Source organism: Drosophila suzukii, chromosome 3, assembly GCF_043229965.1.
Source record: "Drosophila suzukii chromosome 3, CBGP_Dsuzu_IsoJpt1.0, whole genome shotgun sequence".
NCBI lineage: Eukaryota > Metazoa > Arthropoda > Insecta > Diptera > Drosophilidae > Drosophila > Drosophila suzukii.
The window spans coordinates 735,127-751,749 of NC_092082.1; the positions used below are offsets into that span (position 1 = coordinate 735,127).

Sequence of the window (16,623 nt, forward strand, 5' to 3'; positions counted from 1 at the left end):
TTTCTCACTTGCTGCGCAATTGCGTGGTCCAATCTCCCATACAGCAGCTCCTTTTCCAACTCCACACTGAAAGAATACTCTAATTATATGATATGAAACATAAATACAAAGTATTTGCTCCAAGAAATTATGTTAAAGCCAGGGATATTAATATTGGCTCAAGATGCAATCTCTTTATATATCCCAATTCTTAAGTATATAGGCTACAAGCTTTTTCTCAGTGCATGACAGTTTATTAAGTGCCCCTGGATCTTTATTTTTAACTGCTCCCGTCAAGATCGGGTGGTTCGGTTCATATTCTCTGCGTAGGTAAAATGCAAGGGGGTATGTGGTGCACTTGCAGTTGGCCACCACCTCATCTGAATTGAAACCACAAGTGAATCGAATTCACATCCGCGAATTCCAGACGTTGGAGGGTGTCCAATTATTTACGCAGAGAAATAAGCAGAATCCGCCTTAATGCGAAATTCAACAAGAAAGAAAGAAAGTGGGAAAGCGCACACAATTTTCCTCTCTTTGTTTGGTAAATAATTCCCCAATGATGTGGGTTAGTAAATTATCCCCGAAATCGTTGAGATGGATCGAAATCAGATCCATGGATCTCATCAGAACTCGAGTGGCCATAATTTATGTGGAGTAGTGCGACTTCAGCACCCAATTCCTGACTTTCGCATCCTGTTTACAGGAATTCTTCAAGGGTTTTTTCGGATGGATAGAGGGGCACCTGACTTTCGGAAAGGGAACATGCCAACAGGCCGGATATGTGAGTAATTCCTGGACGTTTTGGATCGTGCCGTTCCGTGGCAAGATCATAAAGTTCTATTTATACCAATTAGGGGAGAGCTGTAGCTATAGCTGCGGGAAGTTCAAACTCCAAATCGCGTTTCCCGATCCCCGATCTCCGAGAACTTTCCAAGTGCAAGTGGAGCGATAGCGATTCTGTAGGTGGCTGCCACTTTGCAAGGCCCATACGAATATTTTTGGGGTGGTGATTGTGGAGATGGAGGATAGGAGGAGAGGTTGGCATGTGCCGCCACTTGAATCAGTGGCTGTTTATTGAGGATTGGGGAGAGATCCGGGATGGGAGGATGGGGATGAGGCTCCCAAGTGCCATGTGCAATGGCAGCCAAACATCAACCGTGTCAAAATTCAAAGAAACAAAAGCGGAAATGTTTTTGTTTTCCTTATTTTTAACAGCCGCCACATGAGGAAAACTAAAACAGCCGAGTGTAATGGAAAGCTGATTTGGTCAATGAACTTTACCCGTCTATAATTCTATAATTGGCCCAGCCAGCGGAATTGAGTTATTAACCTGGAGCGAAATAATGCTTAACCGATCCAAAGTTTTGATTACCGTATTTGAAAATAAAATAAAAGGTTTCCTTAATTTATCCAAAAATAGTTGAAAACTTAAACTTAACTTAATATTTTACAAATAACATTTTAGTATGGACTTAAATGTTGATTAAATACATTATGAATTGTTAAATCAGTTAATGAAATCACAAATATGGCTTGTTTTTTCATTGAATTATAATTGGGGACTTTAAAATATTTTACTCATTAAAAAGAATATTCAAAAAGTAGTCAAATGCACAATTCTTTAAATTTTAATGTATTATTAAATAGTTGCAGATTATTATTGTTAATTGCGTTTGGATAGAAATATTTTCTTGACATCCCTTATAATTTCTGACCCCCTCGACTTTTTTCTACATATTTGACATGTAAAATATATGTAGAAAACGAATTTAGTATTAAAATACCAAATCAATATTAGTGTGAAAACGCGTTAGTAAAATGGCTTGGTATTTATTTATTTTCCTGAACTGAACCTCAATCAAGCGGAGGTGAAAATTGTTGCTGAGTTTTTGCAAAAAACACCGGAAAACGCAGAAAACCGACTGAAAAACATCGCTGGAATATGCACCACTAGAAGGGGCACTCATAAATCACAAAAAAGGCACCCAGAAGACGCGGAGCGCTCGAGGATTCCCTGCAAACATGGCGCCCACCCCCTTGCCCCTCGAACAAATGCCCGGCGTTGGCGGCGGAGGAGGAGGCTACTTGCCCGCTGGCCAGGTGAGTGCTCATCCCAAATACATATGTACATCATCCATTTCACGAATTCTTTCCACATTTACAGGAGGGCGGCCCACGGATCAACACGATGTCCATGTCGGTGCTGATCGACTTCATTATCCAGCGCACATATCATGAACTCACTGTACTGGCTGAGCTGTAAGTGAATCCCGGAGAGAAACGCCAACGTTGCGTGTATTTCAGAGCTTGTATAGGACAAAAATGTAGACCATTTGTATTTTGCACTTTGTTAAACTTTTCTAAAGCTAACATTATTATCTCCTATATATTATAGAAGTATTTCTAAGAACTTAAATTGTTTTTGGCCCCTTTTAGGCTGCCCCGCAAAACGGACATGGAGCGCAAGGTGGAGATCTACGACTATGCGGCCCGCACCCGCCATTTGTTCACCCGCCTGAATGCGTTGGTCAAGTGGGGCAACTCAGTATCGAAAGTGGACAAGTCCTCGCAAATCATGAGCTTCCTGGACAAGCAGAACATGCTCTTTGTGGAGACGGCCGACATGTTGGCGCGCATGTCTCGCGAGACTTTGGTTCGTGCCCGATTGCCCAACTTTCACATACCCGCTGCCGTTGAAGTTCTGACCACGGGCACTTATAACCGGCTGCCCACCTGCATTCGCGAGCGGATTGTGCCCGCCGACGCAATTACGCCGGCGGAGAAGAGACAGACACTGCTCCGCCTGAACCAGGTCATTCAGCACCGTCTGGTGACTGGAAAACTGCTGCCGCAAATGCGCGAATTTCGCATACGCAACGGGCGAGTCACCTTTGAGGTGAAGCACGAGTTCAGCGTGGCCCTGACCGTAATGGGGGACAATCCCAGTGTTCCCTGGCGACTGCTGGACATCGATATACTCGTGGAGGACAAAGAGACGGGTGGTAAGCTTCCTCACTCCTATATTATGGGACTTCATTAATCTCACTTCCTTCCTTAGACGGCAAATCCCTGGTTCATCCCCTGCAGGTTAACTACATCCATCAGCTCATCCAGGCCCGTCTGGTGGAGAACCCTAATGCCCTGAGCGAGGTCTACAACTGTCTGCACTACTTCTGTCAGTCCCTCCAACTGGAGGTTTTGTATACGCAAACATTGCGCTTAAACTATGAAAGACTGGACGACAACAACATCACGGTGGAGGAGTATGTGCCAGGCGTAAAACTGACGGTGTCTTACTGGCGCGACCTCAAGTCGGAGCTGGGCTATCGACTCACCGTTCAGTCGGATCCCAGCGAGATCGGGCGTCCGCTAGCAGTGGTACATGTGCCTTCCCTTGGCGCCAAGGAGTCCGCCGAGGTGGCTGATCGGGCCGTGCGCTCCGAGCATCTTTCTATGGAGCGCCTTATTGTGCATACCGTCTACATTCGATCGGTGTCCAGGCTGAGCGACCTCAAGCTCGAGTTCCAGGCCTTCTTAAAAGATGTTGACTGTGAGTGTAAAGTTAAACAGAACTATGTATTCATGAATATTAACTAATCCCGGTCCTCTATTATTATAGTCAACCTCCAAGGAACTCCAGCAATTTTGACCGTGCCTGTACTCTCTCCCTGCTTGAGGGCCGAGCAGATTCACATCACCATTGACACGCACACGGGCATGTTCCGTTGCCATGTGCCTAAGCATCTGGACTGTCCGATCACGGAGGAAATGCAGGACTGCCTCAATGGGGATCGTAGCAAACTGCCCGCTTTGCTTTCCGAGCTGCGCTACTGGATAACCCATCGCAGGTGCGATAAGACTCTTCAACATCTTCCGGCTACGGCCACTGAGACACTTCCCTTCCTTACGCCGCCTGAGCAAGAGCTTTTGCAGCCGGGCAGGCACAAGATTTACGTAAAGCTCCACAGGCATCCTAACATTGTGCTGGTAATTCAAGTATCAATTGGCCTAACTAAGGAAATATAACAACGTTGATCCCTTGCAGGTGGTTCAATTGAAAGAAAAGACGACCATGCCCAACGAAATGGAGTACACCTTTCACCTGGGCTTCGTTGCCTTCCAAAAGGACGAGCTGGATGTAATAGACGACTCCGCCAAACAGCTGGTATCCGTGGTGGCACAGTCGCACTCGGACATTCCAAAGTGTTACACCAAGTTGATGCGCCTCATCGAGTTTGATACATTTGTGGCCACCCATGGACCCGGCACCGAAGTGGATGGTGAGCATACTCGCACTTTAATACCTTGAGCTATAATAAAATAATTAATATCTTTTAGCGGAGGTTTCCCCGCACAAACGAAAATCGAATGGGGATTTGCTAGCACCTCCTGCCAAGCAGCAGAAGACCATCTTCCCTGCCTATTTCATTCCCGAGTTGGCGCATGTGGTGGCCATGTGCGACGAGAAGATACCTTTTATGAACCTGGCCCAGACACTGTCCAAGCACAATATCCCGCACAGCGGACTGCAGGTAGAAGCGAACGCCACGTCACTTGTGCTGAAGATTCTGGCATTACCACAGCCGGGAAAGTCAACCTTTGCCAACCAGCAACAACAGCAGCAGGGATCAACAGCAGGAACTGTGGACAACAAGCCAAGTGGCGCCTCTGGCCTTCCGAAAATCGAACCGCACGTGTGGGACGACCTGATGCGCCGCGTTCTATCCATCTCAGTGCGCTCCCAGACCAACAAGAACAGTCAGGTCCGGATCTGGGTGGTGGAGTTCGTCTTCTACAGCACTCCACTGCAGAGCAGCCACCAGAAGGAGCAGGGCAGTCGGCGGACTGTGTACCTCACCTACGAACAGGCCAATCACGACTTTTCCAAAACGGTCGAGGATTTGCTTAACGATTGGTCGAAAATCGTGTATCTCTACACGTTGGTCCATGACTTTGCTGAGCAACTGCGAAACAGTGAGTTTATATCGGTGTGTTTTATACATTCTTTAACTCTCCTTTTTTTTTAGAACGCCTGTCTCTGTGCGATATGCTGGTGGTCAAGTCGTATAGCTACATGAATCTGCTTCTCGGTTACGGGCCCAAAAAGGAGGTGAGCTGCAATATCTACTGGTCGGTACAATCCCACGGCTTCCGACTGACCTTTGTTGGCGGAATGTCGGCCGTGAATGCGCACTCTATGATGCGGGACCAATTGGCGCAACACTTGAACCAACAGCATAGCCTCACCCAGATTGCACAAATCCTGCACGAGACCTACAACCCGATGAGCTCCATTGCCAAGCTGCCAGTGCTGCCCTTCCTGGGAATACCGGTAAGTGCAGACAGCTCGAGTAAGAGATTTTCAACCTCGAATCATGTGGCTTAATATTTTAGCGTCCCCAAGTGCCCGTGCTATCGTTTTGCATGCTAGCCCAATCGCCTTGCCTGATAAGGTTAACATACCAGGCAGTATACTGCCTGGAATTGCGTTTCCGTGCCAACAGGCTGGTCTCCATTCGAGATGGAGCAAGCAGTCGCTTCGAGCGCAATGTGGTTGAGGAATTCACCCCCATACAGGGTCTCAAAGCCTTCCTGTCCAAGTACGTTGACGAGTCGGCGGCCTACAGAGGACGTGCTGCCCACGAGGACGACAATCCGCTGTCTCCCATGGGAATGGAGGACAACTTTGGTGGTCCGAGTAGTGTGACAGGAGTGGGTGCTGGTGGATCTTCTCCATTCCTGGGCACTGGGATGCGGGGACCGCAATCGCCGAGGGACAGTGGCCTGCGCTTTCCAGCGCCACACACGCCACCTTCCAGCTCTAATCCTCACACCCCTGCCAGTCCGCATCCAAGTGCAGGAGCAGGTGGTGGAACTGGTGCTCAGGGACATGGAAACTTTAACTTGACCTCCCCGCCAGCGCCGCATATGCCGCATCCGTCGCCTAGCGGTTTGATGCCTTCATCTCCGCTTAATCCTCAGCCCAGTCCTCACATGGTTCACAGCCCAGGACCTAACATCTACATGCAGAGCCACCAGGACTCTCCCTTCACGGCCATGTCGCCGGCGAATAACAATTGGCCCGGATCTCCCAGCATGCCTCGTCCCTCTCCTCGACCCGGACAGAGTCCGGAGCACAAGAGCACTGGCGGTGGAGCGGGAGGAGCCGTTGGCGCAGATAGGGGAGGCTCTCGGGGCACTCTCAATCGCCCCTGGGCTGGAGCAGTGCCCACTCTCCTCACCCACGAGGCTCTGGAGACACTGTGTCGGCCCAGTCCGCATCCCAACAAGGATATCAATGTCTCGGACATGAGTCCCTTGGAGCGTTTTCTGGGCTGCGTATATATGAGGAGGCAATTGCACAGAAACATCCAGAGCGAGGAGTCACTGACGGCCCTAAACAGCACCGAACCAGGAGTGGTGCTCTTCAAGGTGGATGGACTGCAGTGCCAGGTGGTACTGAATCAAATGCACATGCAGACCCTGCACCTCAAGATCTCGCAGCTGCCTCCCATGCCCGACAAGCTTCCACCGACGTTTCAACTCAGCCAGGACGATCTGCTGGTAATAGAGCAGTACTTCGACACCAGAGTGGCAGCTCCACCCTACAGACCCAATTCCCTGCACAGCATCTGCCGGCTGTTGAACCTGCCAGCCCAGGTACTCAAGGATTTCGTGCAGATCATGCGATTGGAGCTGAAGCCGGATCTGGGTGGCGACCAGCTGAAGTGGACGGTGCAGATGTGCATGCGCATGCCGCCCTCGGCGGTGCCCATTGTGCCCAGCGGCAATGCTTGCGTGGTTCTGGGACGCATGAAGATCCTGTTCTTCCTGCAAATTACCAGGATTCCATACGGCGCCGGTATGGGCGTGGGCAAGGACTGGAAGGACAGCCCTTCTCTGGTGCTGCCCATTGTGTACGACATTCAGACGAACGTCACCCAGCTGGCGGAGCGGACAGGTCAGGTGACCTCGCCCACCATGACAGCCGCAAGCACACTTCTCCGTCGCTTTGCCGAGTTCAATGCCCAGCAGAATCAATGTACGCTCTTCCCGGCCATCACGGATCTGCTCACGAACCTCCAGCTGGCCACCGAGATGCCCCAGCCACCACCCAACCAGTCCATCGGACCACCAGTGGGCGTGGGAGTAGGAGTGGGTGTCGGAGTGGGAGTGGGATCCAGTCCGAATCCTATGATGCCCATGCAGCAACTGCAGCCGCAGCAGGTGGGGCCCCAGGGTCCCGTGGGTCCCGGAGGCTACCCGCAGATGGGCCCCAATCCTGGTGGTCCGCAGTGATGAAGGCGCAAGCGCCGCGCCTCCTCGCAGCAGCCGTGAGCTGAGAGCCTGTGAGCTGGCAACCCGGAACGGCGATCGATTATTAATTAAGGAGTTTATTGGATCAGAGACCACAAAACCCCCTCCACTCTGGGGTGAGTCGATTTTAGAAATGCTAGAACAGTAGCAAAACATTTTTGAAATACTAACAAATCGATTCACTCTACAATACTCCACTTAGTTAAAGATTATATTTAATTTATACTTGGCAACGCCGATTACATCTGGAAATGTCTAATAGAAGTATAAGTGATTTTGGCACCAGGAAAAAACTGGTAGTCACCACGTCAAGATGTTCCTGTGGACCAAGGACAAAAAACATTTTGCACCCACCTGATCCAAAAAACACACTTGTTTTAATGTAAAGATCAGGTGCTATATACATTTTATTGTGCTGTACTCCCTGAAAATATGGGTATGAAAACACAGGTTACACATCCAAGATTATAAATTGTTAACTAAACAGTGCGGCTAGGTATGTAATAAAAAGATTAACTTTAAATATAGGTGTGAGTCATACTTTTGTGTTCCTTCGCTAATTTGTTTCTATCACATGGTTTGATTGCAGATTCGCCAGAGACGCTGCCATGCGGACTCCCGAGGAGCAGATGGCAGCGGAGATCTGGCAGATGTGCTTTGTGACTTTAATGCACCGAGGTTAGTTCGTGTTGTCGCCTACCTAATAATCTATCTACTCCCGTTGGTTTTTGGCTTGGTTGCTTCTCGCACGGGGACTCAATCCCGTTCACTGCTGACTTGCAATCTGAGTGCTGTCCATTTGGCTGGTCAGCTCGGAAATGCCCTCCTCCTCCTCGGAGATGAGGTCCACCCAGTACCGCAGCTTCTTGCTGCGCAGGTAGCTGGCGGAGTTGTCGAACACCACAGTGTCTGAAGAGGATTAAGACATTCGGTTAATTAAGGATATAAGGGAGAGGAGTAGTTCACTCACAGGTGGTGTTGGGTCGCGTGGAGATGTAACCGATCTCGTCCATCTCGTTGGAGTACACCGTTCCAAGGGGCACCTCGCTGCGCTTCTCACCCGTCTTGTCGTCCACGCTGTAGATGCCGAACTTGATGTCGTAGTCGAAGGTGCGGAACTCCCAGGAAAGGATCTTCTGCTCGTCCAGGTTGACCTTGAAGTGCAGCTTCAACTTGTCGCCCTTGGCAACCTGGGTCTCCACAAAGTCCCTGTCGCTCTGCTGGCTGTTCTGGTCGATGTACAGCTCCTCCGGCAGCTTGCCGCCCCAGATCATCAGGGCCTTGCACTGGGGATCGCCGTTCCTATCTACCATCTCACCGCCCCAGGCCTTCGGGAATGCCTTTCGGTTCACATGCGAGAAGAGCTGCTGCTGCCAGCGATCTACGCCGGATTTGTAGATCACGATCTTGCTGGTGGTGTTCTCGTCCAGGAACTTCTTTACAATGTTGAAGGCTACCGAAAAGAGCTTGGGAGCGTTGATGATGTAGCACATCTTGAGCAGCTCCGGGAAGTTGGCCTCGTACTGCTTCACCGTGGAGATCACGCACTCTGCCGCCGGTCGCCAGGCGTACTGCTTCAGATTCACATCCTGCATGTCGAAGAATACAACCAGCTGGCGCGCTCGCCATCCGTGCTTTTGGCTCTGCTCGTAGGCGATCTTCATGAAGCGCTCAAGCAGCAGAACCAGATACTTTTGGAACTCAAATCGTGTGACGCAGTGCATCATGCCCCACATGTCGAAGTTGGCGAATGGGCATACTAGCACTAGGAAATCAAGAAGATTAGCTTAGTTTTCGTTTAGTTTTTTGTCGATTAGACTAAATACCTGGTGATCCTTCATTGTCGTAGCCCATGAGGCCGTAGGGCAGATACTCCTGCAGCGCCCTGGGTGGATCCCACTTCTCGATGTTGTCCACGTTCCACATGGCGCGTGTTTTCAAACTCTAAGAGGTATCGATTGACATGCTTATACAATTTATGTTTAATTCTATTTGTACTTACAGCTCTCAGCATTTTCTCCGCTGCCTCCAAATTCCATTTCCGAGCTGTTTTTGAAAAGAGGAAAATATGGGTTATGCATACTTCTATTTATACATCCTTTTTCTACGAAAACTCACCTCTGAGCCAGCGGACCAAAAAGTAGTCATCGTGGGTTCCAATAAGTGCATCATTCATTTGCTTGCGGAACTGTAAGTGTATTAAACATATTGCTTTCAGAAACCTTAACAATAAATTAGGCAAATTTAATTATGATTCATCAAACTCAAAGACAATGCTGATAAATCATAATGTGGGGTTTATATAATTTAAAACATATCGTAAATAAACTTCCACATCGCAATACTGCTGAATTAATTTTTTTTTAATTTATGGCAAATGACTTCTTTTTGTCGATTTTCCATACTTAAATTACTTGTAATTTAAAGCAAACCCTAATAGATAATTTTATCTATTTAATGCTTTGTGTTGAGTAAACAAAATATATTGAGATAGTTGATTTCGAGCTGGAATTACGTAGATTTTGCGATAAATGTTATTGCATTGATTTTGTTGCCCTCTAACTTGTATGGATGTAGCAATCTGGTTTCAACTCAGAGCAGCTGAGAAAAAAGTTTTTTTAATCTGATCTACAATCCAATTTGTTTCGATGATTTATTTACTGAAGGCCGAACAGGGTACGGTTTTTAACAGCATGTTTGAAGAGGTTTGCGGGTAATTTTCCTATCTCGAAACGATAACGTTTATTGCGTTTGGTAGATAGACTACATATTGGCCTTTGTTGTCTTAATTGCTGTTAATTTGTATTGGCCTTGTCCCGGCTGCCAAACTCGGATGTGGTTAACGAAAGTTGACAGCAGTCTTCATTCTTCAGGTGCAATCGTTTTATCGGTCATTTAACGCCTTCGTTTGAGGCGTTTCAATAACTTATGTGCTGGGTGAACAACACGTACTTCGATTTGCATTCGATCAAGTGCATATTTAGCACCATTTCAATCATTTAATTGACTCGCGTCTAGGTTGTTTGCCAACTGCTGAGTCACTGCGTCACTCGGCTCTGGCCAAAACCACTTGGAATTCAATAACGAGGCCGTCTCACTAACCGCTTCTTTTATTCAGTTTTCGCTTTTCGCCGCTTTGGCTGCAAACTTGGCCAAAGACCAAGCTTTGTTATTGGCCCCAGGTGGTGTGGCAAATACCCGACTTTGGTTGTCATTAGCGCCGAGTTCTGTTGGCTTCTGCGGCGTACTTCCTCATTTCGTTGGCCACATAACTGGGTTTTGGGCTTGTACTGGCCTATCGGTCACCTTGCTTTGCTCCTCCACTTCTTGGCCTGACTTTGACTGCGTTTCTGAGGCAGACAAAACGGCAAATACCCATTGAGCGATTCAAATCGAGTCTATATTCGGCGTGGTCACTTAATATTTCAGACTGCAGCTCGATTAGCACTTAGTAGCATTTAACGCTTGCAAATGTTGCATTCATTTTACATTTCACCCGAAATCCATTACGGAGTTTCTCCTCGCCTTTTCGAAATTTTGGCATTTCAAAGACACCTGGGCCAAAACCTGTTGCTCTAGGTGATTTATGCAAATGCTGCACGATTTCTAAAGTAGATTTCCAGAGGTCTAAGGTCCGATCTCTGAGTGATTTCGTTCTGGATCAATGCTCTCCACTTAACGACTCATTCGCGTTTATCATTAGCCACCAGTTTATGCATATTTATACCGGTAATCGCAGTCATTGTGCCATGAAATGCCAGTCACACTTATCATCCCGGGCAATTAAAAAAGGGCAGGGGTCCGGTTTTAATCCGCTTGTTTTTATAATGCCTTTTCCACATTTGCCCACTTAATATCTGATTTATTTGCAAGGGTCGGCTCTAAATTCGCCCATTATACACAATGACTCTTAATGCATTTTCCTCATTTGCATACTTCATATTTTATTTACTTCCAAGGGTCCTTTTCGGCCCATTATAAATAATGTCTTTTTTGCATTTTCCGCATTTGTCCATTTTTTATACAGTTTATTTATTTACATATTGAACTGTTCGGTTTGTGTGTCACTAGTCGACTTCAGCTGAGTTTTCGATTTCGCAAGCGGTTTTTAGTGTGCCAACCAAGAACACATGAAGTCAACAATGCGCAACTGCAGATACAGGCGGATACAGGGGTGGAGTTGGTGGGATTTCGGGGTTTCATTGCGATTTTTATGATTGATGATGATTACATAAAAATATATGCTTCAACTAGTATAAAATTCTTGAACCGAAATTTAAAGATTGCATCATGAAAATTGCACCAAAATACAAGTGAATCGAAAAAATTCCCCTTACAAAATTTTTTCTATTACATTTTAAAGTAATTTCCCATTGACAACTCACATATTTGAGACAGCTCCGACATGAGAATAAATCTGCCGAAATAAGTTGCAGTTGTTTCTATTTTAGCAGCTGCTGGCAGTTTAAAAACAGTGGTTCGAAGCCTGGTAAAATTTGCTAATATCCGAAGAGGAAGTCAAGCGAGCAATTGCTGATTTCCATAACCAGGCATCAATGGTTCGCTGATCGCACGATGACTGTTCTGTTTTAGTTTGTTTAGAATATTCCACAAATCTGGGTGGCCCAATCATTGGGAAATTCTCGATTATAAACTAGTTTCAAACGAGCAGTTCAACTTGAATTTTTTGCAAAATTCATTTAAATTTAATACAGTGAAAGTAAATTTCTGTTTCTAAAATAATTTGTTCAATCAATACACATTGTTGTCTTTAGTTGAAAAACAAATGCAATTAGTTATATAAAACGGTTTCTCTTGGCGAAACTCTTTGGAAGAGTTTTCATAAGAATGTAAGTCATTTTGAAAATTTTTTTCATGCCACCAAATAAATTTAATACTCTAAAGTTCTCCCTGGAGAGAGTTGATTTATAAGGAAGTGATTCCATGGGGTCCAGCATAGTGGGCAAACGTTATTATTGGGGAGCTTTATCTTTAATTACCATCATGTTTCCCCTTAAGATACACCAAGAGAAATTCCCGACCGCTACTTCTAGGTTCTCACCTGCTCCAACATCGCACGTTGTTCTTCGCTGATTTCGGGCAGTGGGCCGGACATTTTGGTGGTGTTTTTTGGCGTTATTTGTATTTTGACTATGGCGTATCTTATTTATATGGGTTTATTGACTGAGCAGCGTCTAAACGTTGCCAATTTTGTAAGCTATGCACACACAACCGCACAAATGGAAAGATATGGGGCCGAAAGCGGATTTCTTTTCTGTTCACACGCAAAATTTCGAAGCTCTTGCTATGGTTATTCGGTTTTTGGCAGCTGCGGCTCAGAAGAAAAGATAACAATAAAACTTTCTACTATTATTTAGCCGTTACGTTAGCGCTCTTAGCCGCGCACATTATTTCCAGCGCAATTATTCTGCGTTTTATTTATTATTCGTTTCGTATCGCAGTCTCGACGGACAGGCTAATTACAATAATGCAAACTGGGAAAATAACTCAAACTTGGCCCAAGGCGAGTGTCGCACGCAAATGGGTAAATAAACTGAACTGAAATCCGCATCCACAGAAGCATTCGCGTTTAGAATGTTTTTGTTTTTAGTTAGTGATAAAGTGCCGAGGTATACTGTATCTTTGCCGCTATATCGCGTTCCGTGCGGTTCCGTGGGTGGTGAGCGAATGACGCCAAGTCCGATGGAGCTGCGCCACTTAAAAGTGGATGAACAGCGGTATAAAGAGAGGAAAAAAGAGAGACTGTTGGTGCTATAGAGACTCTGCTCTCTACAGTCAGAGAAATCATACAAAATTCCATTGTGTCCCGACCATAAGATACCTTTCACTTGGGTCTAACCTTTTTATGGGTTCTCGGTTTTTGAAAACAGTCCATCAAAAGAAAATATTGATCATCTTGAAAAAATAAAACGAAACATCTTATATTCTCATACAACATAAAATGTTTGGTATGCATACGCTCTCTATAAGCCCCTACAATCTTTACTCCAATCCATTCTATCGCCAGGATTCATTTATTATTCGGATCTCTAGAAAACTACCATTACCTTTTATTCTTGACTGCCCCGATTAACGACTATTGAAACTTATGACAGGCTACGAACCCGCACTCACCTGATCTAATCAACTGAATTACTCTTTTAGTGATAACGATTTTTTTTCTTGCCAAATATAAACAAATGTTTGGCAGGATAAGATAAGAAAGCCTAGTCCTACTGTACCCCCAATTACAGATAGTCCGTTGTTTGGTTATGAGCCTATTTACCACTTGATACAGATTGGAAAACAATACTGAATAAAAATTTATAAATATGTTAAATTTTGAAATATAAATTATCTATATAATACAGGAAACCATTACTAAAACCAGACAACTATAATGGGTTTTAAAATTTTCGTCGCTACTTGTGCATTTTATTTTAAAATTGCATATCAAGTTTTTAGCTTTAACTTTATAAATTTTATGAACGTATGTTCTTTTCTAGTTGAATAATTTTAATTCATAACATTTTAAACCTAAATTTGTGAATTATTTTTATTTTTATTAAACAGCTGGAAAATAATTCAAGAAAACTATTTAAGCCAGTGGAAATAATACGCAAGCAAAATCGTTCTTAGTATCCAGCAAACCTTTTACGAGGTCGCATTACGTTTACGTGAACAAATCGAATGCATTTAAATCGCACCCCGTGTTATCGATTGTGCTAAAAAACATATGACATATTTGTGTATCGGCCAGATGTTAATTTCTCTTGTTGCTTACCGTGTAAACAAACAGGGAGTGAACTTGAAAACCATCCTGATTATACTCTCTAAAACTAGTCCGAGTAATAGCAACTTTAGGTAAGAGAACTTCGAGCTATGGATGTTCGGGTGAACACATTTAGGCAGTACTCCCATATCTAATTTGTTCAATTCCCTTTTAGGTGTAGAAAACATGTCTACCGACGGTTCCGGAATCACGAGAAGTGATGTTATTTGGCTTTACTACTTTAATATATGTACAATCGTTCACCAGACCACCACGCCGTCCGTGATCTTTTTGTGGAAGTCATACAGGCTGGGGAAGACGTGATCCCTGTCGATGTCATCGCCGTACTTCTTGACCAGATAGGCGTAGCTCTTCTCGTGCACCAGCGCCGAGTGCCAACCCAGCTCCTTGGCGGCCAAGTAGTCCGTGGTGGGCCCATCTCCGATGTGCAGACACTCCTCCGGCCGGAGGTTATTTAGGCCCGCCTTCTCCATCGCCTTGTGGAAGATCTGTGGATCGGGCTTTTCGGCTTTCACCTCGTACGAGTTGACCGCAAAGTCTAAGTACTGATCCAACTTGGTGTTCTGGAGCAGCGCCGTCAGCCGAGGATCGAAGTTGGCTATCACCCCCAACTTGCACTTCTCCGGCTTTAGATCCTTGCGGAGTTGCTGAAGGAGCTCCACGCTGCCGTTGCATGGCTGCCAGCAAATGGAAGTCTTGTACAGCTCAATCAGATGGTTGGAGAAGTTCTGCAGCTTCTCGTCTGGAATGGCGGCTCCGCTCTCCGAAAAAGTACCTGTAGGTGTGGAGTGTTAGAAGATGAATTGTTTACCAAAATATATATTTGAATGGTCACTGTAGAACCTTTTGAATGTTTGAAATAGAGTTTATGACGGTTCTAATTATCAATAAATTAGCAGATACACGTTTGACGCTTGTGTGATCTTTGAATTAAAAGAGCCTATTTTATTAGTCTGAAACAATAATCTCTTAAGCTTACTTAAAATTTGTTTTCAATACGCTTTAATATTAATACTGTCAGTATTCATGATTTATTTATACTCTAAATTTTGAGAGTAAAAAAAACAGTTTATACCTACAAAAAGGTTTTGTTTTCCATTTTTGGTTGAGAGGAGTTGCGGATACTAATCACATTTAGCAAAGATTGTGTCAAATGCACTTTGGAACATGCCGGATTGTTTATCACCGAGCAGACAAACACTCACCGAGCACTCAACTCACCTTCTATCAGCTTACGCCACCAATTTTGCCACTCCATCTGGGGAGTACTACGTCCAAAGTTTGGATAATCCCTGTTCATCTTGTACCTAAATATATGTCTTAGTACAATCCAGATTAAATAGCATATTATTCAGCCCACCAGTTGGCCTTGAAGTTCTTGGCCAGCTCATTGTTGTCGCATCTGGCTCCGAAGAGGGCTCCAATTTCTCCATACTGCTTGCCGGGAGTGGTTCGGAACTGGAGCAGTGTGTTGGTCACATCGAAGGTGATGAGTCGAAAACGGCTGAGGCTGCGCATCTCCGCGTTGAGCAATGTATCTGCACCTAGAATCGTTCAAAATCCGCTCAAGAACTCTTGACTTTCGACTCTCGTCGAACGTTAGCGACTGAAATATGCCGGCGTACTACGTGAGCTGCGGCCATTCTGTTATTGTTTTGTATGAAAGCCAATCCGCCTCGTTATCAACAGCTGCTGTTGCCCCTCAGATTCCGATTCCGAGGGCTTCTGTGTGCTCGAATCGAATAGATACAGATTCGAATCGTACCTCGGAGCATCGGTGTGTGTGCCAAGCCGGATTAAAATGGCTCAGTATCTATATGCGGTTATCTCTGGTTTCATGCCGTCAAATTAGTATCGATTTCCAATCTGCACTGATTACGCCGCTATGCATACACTACTATGCAAGATAAGATCGCTTTCCTCTTCTACTTACTTGCTTCGTTTAAAAATGGCGCGCTGTATCCAGTGTTGAGAAACGTATAATTAAAAATTAATCAAGCGGCATACTGGCTCCATATAGCGGATTTGAGAGGTACCTGTTCCTGGGGTGTGCGTCTCCGCTTATAGTTCTCTGCTACAAACTAACAGATGGCGCCACATTTAAAAACCAGTTGGCGGCATATTTAAATAACAGTTATTTAAGCTTAAATTAACGGTTGTTTAATTAAATTAATAATAAATACTCAATGAAAAGCAAATTAATTAAATTTCATATAAAGTCATACAATAGTTGTTCCTTTAAACGAACTCTAGTCCTAAAGGTATTTATTAATTTTTGACTGATTTCGCTGCGCCTGTCTACATTGGCATTTGCCAATTCCATTCGATTTGGCTATAAATAAAACGCCAATTTAGCGTTGAGCACAAGCCGACTTGAGGTCGAATTTCTATGGAAGGGATGGGGATGGGATCCTGAAATTCCATGCATTCCGCTTGTCAAATTGTCTGTTTTGTGTTCGTTTGTATTTTTTTGTTCGTTGGTCAGGATTGGTGCATTTCGTATGGAATGGCATAACTGCGACTTCCAGGAA

The 16,623-nt window shown here is 45.1% G+C and overlaps 3 protein-coding genes and 1 long non-coding RNA gene across 5 annotated transcripts; 2 read left to right on the forward strand and 2 right to left on the reverse strand.

Annotated features, from left to right (window-relative positions):
• The first annotated feature begins 1,814 nt into the window (after positions 1–1,814).
• MED14 (mediator complex subunit 14) lies at positions 1,815–7,822 on the forward strand. Its single transcript, XM_017078648.4, has 9 exons — positions 1,815–2,082; positions 2,147–2,241; positions 2,419–2,984; positions 3,041–3,532; positions 3,602–3,969; positions 4,028–4,262; positions 4,321–4,956; positions 5,010–5,314; positions 5,377–7,822. The coding sequence occupies exons 1-9, from the start codon at positions 2,005–2,007 to the stop codon at positions 7,279–7,281; spliced, it is 4,680 nt and encodes a 1,559-aa protein (XP_016934137.3). The 5' UTR covers positions 1,815–2,004; the 3' UTR covers positions 7,282–7,822.
• On the reverse strand, positions 7,672–12,994 carry LOC108013041 (SEC14-like protein 2). Its single transcript, XM_017078649.4, has 6 exons — positions 12,362–12,994; positions 9,418–9,487; positions 9,302–9,345; positions 9,126–9,243; positions 8,270–9,064; positions 7,672–8,208 (listed from the first exon to the last, which is right to left on the reverse strand). The coding sequence occupies exons 1-6, from the start codon at positions 12,413–12,415 to the stop codon at positions 8,066–8,068; spliced, it is 1,224 nt and encodes a 407-aa protein (XP_016934138.3). The 5' UTR covers positions 12,416–12,994; the 3' UTR covers positions 7,672–8,065.
• Positions 12,995–13,730: 736 nt separating this feature from the next.
• Positions 13,731–15,028, forward strand: LOC139353167 (uncharacterized). 2 transcript variants are annotated; one of them, XR_011604321.1, is made up of 2 exons: positions 13,731–14,163; positions 14,247–15,028. It is a non-coding gene; the product is annotated as an uncharacterized lncRNA (long non-coding RNA). The 2 variants fall into 2 exon arrangements; XR_011604322.1 differs by having other exon boundaries at positions 14,253–15,028.
• On the reverse strand, positions 14,272–15,727 carry Reg-2 (Rhythmically expressed gene 2). The gene is made up of 3 exons (XM_017078650.4): positions 15,453–15,727; positions 15,314–15,399; positions 14,272–14,867 (listed from the first exon to the last, which is right to left on the reverse strand). The coding sequence occupies exons 1-3, from the start codon at positions 15,608–15,610 to the stop codon at positions 14,332–14,334; spliced, it is 780 nt and encodes a 259-aa protein (XP_016934139.2). The 5' UTR covers positions 15,611–15,727; the 3' UTR covers positions 14,272–14,331.
• Positions 15,728–16,623: the final 896 nt, after the last annotated feature.